At 42.2% G+C, this 4,463-nt stretch overlaps 1 protein-coding gene across 5 annotated transcripts in view; it reads left to right on the forward strand.

Moving 5' to 3' along the window:
* Positions 1 to 3,542, forward strand: part of LOC147010893 (serine/threonine-protein phosphatase PP1-gamma catalytic subunit B) — a 31,332-nt gene extending 27,790 nt beyond the window's left edge. For 4 of the 5 annotated variants that reach the window (XM_085860121.1, XM_085860120.1, XM_085860118.1 and 1 more), the window contains exons 5-8: positions 1,449 to 1,553; positions 1,659 to 1,882; positions 1,978 to 2,112; positions 2,248 to 3,542. In XM_085860121.1, the coding sequence (XP_085716247.1) occupies positions 1,449 to 1,553; positions 1,659 to 1,882; positions 1,978 to 2,112; positions 2,248 to 2,343 (560 nt within the window). In that variant the 3' untranslated portion in view covers positions 2,344 to 3,542. The remainder of the gene's footprint in view (positions 1 to 1,448; positions 1,554 to 1,658; positions 1,883 to 1,977; positions 2,113 to 2,247) is intronic. The other variant, XM_085860119.1, reaches the window with a different exon arrangement.
* Positions 3,543 to 4,463: the final 921 nt, after the last annotated feature.

The raw sequence follows: 4,463 nt of genomic DNA on the forward strand, positions 1-4,463 counted from the left end.
AATCTAGCTCGTACTCGTTATTTTAGCTCGTACAATTGCGGTGTTTTCGAAGATGTTGTCTTCAATGCACAAGTGACATCTTTAATATTTACCTGAGTCGGAGCTATAAATGATGGAATTTATCGAGGATGGTTGTGATCCCAGAAATCCAGTGGAATCGGCTTTTTAGTACACCTCTGTCTTTCTGCTCCGCGCATCACGTTCCTCCACGATAAAATAGGTTCCATCCAATCAAAAAGTTCAGCCTCTGAAACAAAATGTCAGCATGTCTGACAACTCTCTGACAGCATGGTTATCCTCACATTTTGGGTATTTGTTTCACATTGCGTATTCTAACACGGAAGTTGTTAACCCACAATGTCTGAATATGTGATTTGGGTTCCTCAGCAAGTGCTCCTCAACCTTTTTTAAAATTCTATTATTTCTAGGCATATTGTTGAGTTTGCTCAATCCTCGTAGAACACGGAACCAAGTTTTACCATGTTAATGTGTATTATATTATCATCACCCACTAATTGTTGGAAGGAAGATTAATATCACCCTTTTCCATCTGTATGAGCACATTATGACCAATGTAGTCCATTTTCATAATTTGAAGTTTTATTATGAAACACCATTCAGCTTATAAAGGAGATTATAACCTTGATCTTTTTCATAACACCTCTCTCAAATATGTCATTAAAGATCACATGGCAGTTAAATTATTTATTTAATATGTTCCCAGAAGCAATTGAGTGAGAAATTGAAGGCCCAAACTTTCATTTGACAACCAGTGTAACGGTCGGCTCTTTGGTGGAAAGAACTACACGAAGTTCCTGATCCAGGCTCTTTAGACATGACCTATTGGTTGTTCTTGTTAAGTGAGAATACAACAGGAGGTTGAAATTAATAAAATGGTGTTCTTTATTTTCCTCTGATTAAAGTACCGTGGCACATTAAGGAGGGTCGGTGTGCACACCCATTACAAAGCATTGCCTTAAGGGCATCTCAGCAGTTTGCTTCACTGTCTGCAGTGAAAGCCTTTATCTGTCTTATTGGAGTCACGTCTGGTCCACACATGATGTACTTGCTCCAGTTGTGAATACGGAACAACTCGTAACTCTTGCTTAGCAGCCTAATTCTGCTGATGTCATCGTCATTTCCTTGACCTGTCGGACATTGAGAAGTTGGCTCACGGATCTCATTAGGTTGGTTGGTTTTTGTTTAGCTTTTGTGGATGGAACGCACGTTGGTCACCTTCCAGATGGCAGCTGGAAGAGAGCCTTCTTCAAAGGGTCTGATCAGGAAGAAGATGAAATGCTAAACTCATCCAAGCATGTTTGGAGGACCCAAGCACTGATGCCATTGGTCCACTGGCAGAGCCGTTCGAGACGAATAGCTACATTAGACACAGGTTTCTTTGGTCCTGGTGAGTGACTAAAGTTTGATATTGTGTGGTGCTTTGACAGGTAAACGCCGTTACAACATCAAGCTATGGAAAACCTTCACGGACTGTTTCAACTGCTTGCCCATCGCTGCTATTGTCGACGAGAAGATATTTTGTTGTCATGGCGGTAATTTTACACACTTGGCAGTTCCGCTGTTAAACGCACGATTAGCGGTTTTATCGGATTGCACATCGAACGTCAATTGCCTACCGTAAACTTCTTCTTCCCCAGGTCTCTCACCAGACCTGCAATCCATGGAGCAGATCCGTAGGATAATGCGACCAACAGACGTGCCAGACCAAGGCTTGCTTTGCGATCTGCTCTGGTCTGATCCAGACAAGGATACCCTTGGTTGGGGAGAAAATGACCGTGGTGTGTCTTTTACTTTCGGTGCAGAGGTCGTTGCCAAGTTCTTGCACAAGCACGACCTTGACCTTATCTGCCGTGCTCATCAGGTGGGTGAACTGCTAGTTGAAAATACGGTGATGAATTATTCAGAGGAGACCTTCATTCTCAGTTGGGACTGACGACTCGACTGTCATCTTTCCAGGTAGTGGAAGACGGTTACGAGTTCTTCGCCAAGCGTCAGTTGGTAACTCTGTTCTCGGCGCCAAACTATTGTGGAGAGTTTGATAATGCAGGTGCCATGATGAGCGTGGATGAAACCCTGATGTGCTCCTTTCAGGTAGTGAATAGTTTTGGGATGTTTTGAGTCGTATTCGATTTTGATGGGAGCCCGTTTCAGCGTTTCAGTTGCGTGCTGAGTTTGCTGTGGAAATAATTTTTCTTTTTCTTGTTTTTTTTTCTTATTCTTTACCAGATCCTCAAGCCAGCAGAGAAGAAGAAATATCCATATACGGGCATTGCAGCTAACCGGCCAATGACGCCGCCCCGAAATGCTGTCAAGAAGAAATAACGAGCTTCACAACTTGTGTAACATTATGTGGATTCCTCCCTCCCCGATCATCTTTTCCTTTTACTGTTACCTTTCCCTTCATTTCCTCCTGCAAATATTTCTCACTGTGCTAGTCATCCACCCCACCTTGCCTTCATCAGTTTTTGCCGGTCTGTCCCCTTCTTGGATTCGACTCTTCCTCGTCTCACTCGGCTGTGAGCCACCCATTCTGAGCGTGTCATTAAAAACTTTGCTCTGAGTTTCCAGCTGAGGTTTCCGATGGACAAAAATAAGCAAATCCTACTTGTTTCTCAAGAAAGATATTTTGTTCTTTGACTGTTGTGTGTTTGTGTGGAAAATTTAGCTTTATTTTTTATTGTCGATGATTCAGTGTAGCTCTCTTTATTTTCCGAATTAGCAAGAAGCATTTTGGTGCTAAGATTGTGGAATTGAAATTAGCAATGATGTAGTCTTGTGCTGTCTCTCTCTCACCCTCTCCCCCTCTCCCCCTCTCCTCCTCCCACCCCACGGGCTCTATCTGTATTTCTCGTCCGCCAAAATGGTTTCCCCACGTCGGTCGCTTCGAGCAGTTTTGATTTGCCTAACTTAGCCTCTTTGTCTTTGCTTTAATTCACTGTAATCCCCGTCTGGAAATTACTAACCAAGTAGTGATGGGTTTCACGGTTTCTGTGCGTGTACGTGTGTGTATATACAGTATATATATATTATTTGAGGCTTTGAATGATTGTAGATTTTACCCTTTCACCTCGAAACGCGTGATTTGTCCATGCGCGTGTTTCTTACAAGCTGCCAGAACGCTGGTGTTCTACCCGTCGGACATCTCACCTTTAATTTTTTTTTTCCTCCCCCTCTTGGCCTCCTCGTTGTCCATCTCCCTTCCAAACAGATGTGTTGAGAACAAAACAGCCGTGCATTACGGGTTACCTTCCTCCGCTTTGCTACCAGTGCGCTTATTCGTGGCCGAAACGTTTTCGTCGGGATGAACAGCAGTTGTGATTGTTTTGTTTTTGTGGGAAGCAGACAGACATGCTTTTGGAAGGCTCACATGAACCCTGTACGATGTTTTGTATCTTCCTTCCTTCCTTTGTTTTTTTCCTTTTCCCTATTTCTATCATCATCATCTTTTCTTTTCTTTTTTTTTTTGAAATCCTGTTTTACCCACGTCTTGAATGTTAATAAACGGCATTTTGTACACTCCAGTGCAGTGGCGGCTTCTCACCCCCTTCTCGGCAAATGGGAAACGAATGCCTGCAGTGATACAACAAAACTTTTAAAGTAAAAAATGAGGGTGTGTGTTGGGAGCTTATTTTTTTGACGTTTTGCTTTAAAATGCTTGCTTTGGTCATTTTATCTACCTTAACAGCCAAACTTCTTAAATTATGCCTTTTGCAAGAGATGGTCTGGAAGCTGTACATGCAATCATTAAAGTTTTGAGTTAAAACGTCAAAAATGATTATGGTTGACAGAATAATATTTTTGTAGATTTTAATATTGCCCTTGTCATATGGTGTTCTTCGAAAGGCACTGCAACTTCCCATGCTGGATATATTTCAAGTATTTTAATGGAGATGCAGGAGGTTATCAAAGGTGTGGTTCCAGTGGAGTAGGGGAGGTGTTATTGACTAAATTAAAACGTCTGCGATCAGCCAAGTCCAACTGAGTTGATTTAATATTTGATTATTGATGGGTGTGTGTGTGTGTGTGATTTCTGCAATGGGTGTGTCAAGAAAGCTGCAATGTCTTATATAGATCAGAGGATGGGAGTGGGATGTAATGAAAGGATGTAAATGCTCAATGACGGTGAAGGGTTTGGAATTGTTAATGCCTGAAGGGAGCAAAGGGCTTGGGAATTATTATTAATGCCTGAAGGGAGCAAAGGGCTTGGGAATTATTATGAATGCCTGAAGGGAGCAAAGGGCTTGGGAATTATTATGAATGCCTGGAGGGCTTGGGAATTATTATTAATGTCTGGAGGGAGTGGAGGGCTTGGGAATTATTATTAATGTCGGGAGGAAGCAAAGGGCTTGGGAATTATTATTAATGTCGGGAGGAAGCAAAGTGCTTGGGAATTATTATTAATGTCTGGAGGGAGTGGAGGGCTTTGGAATTATTATTAATGT

Source organism: Eptatretus burgeri, chromosome 16 (assembly GCF_056783735.1).
Source record: "Eptatretus burgeri isolate ZD-2024b chromosome 16, Ebu_testis_v1, whole genome shotgun sequence".
Lineage (NCBI taxonomy): Eukaryota > Metazoa > Chordata > Myxini > Myxiniformes > Myxinidae > Eptatretus > Eptatretus burgeri.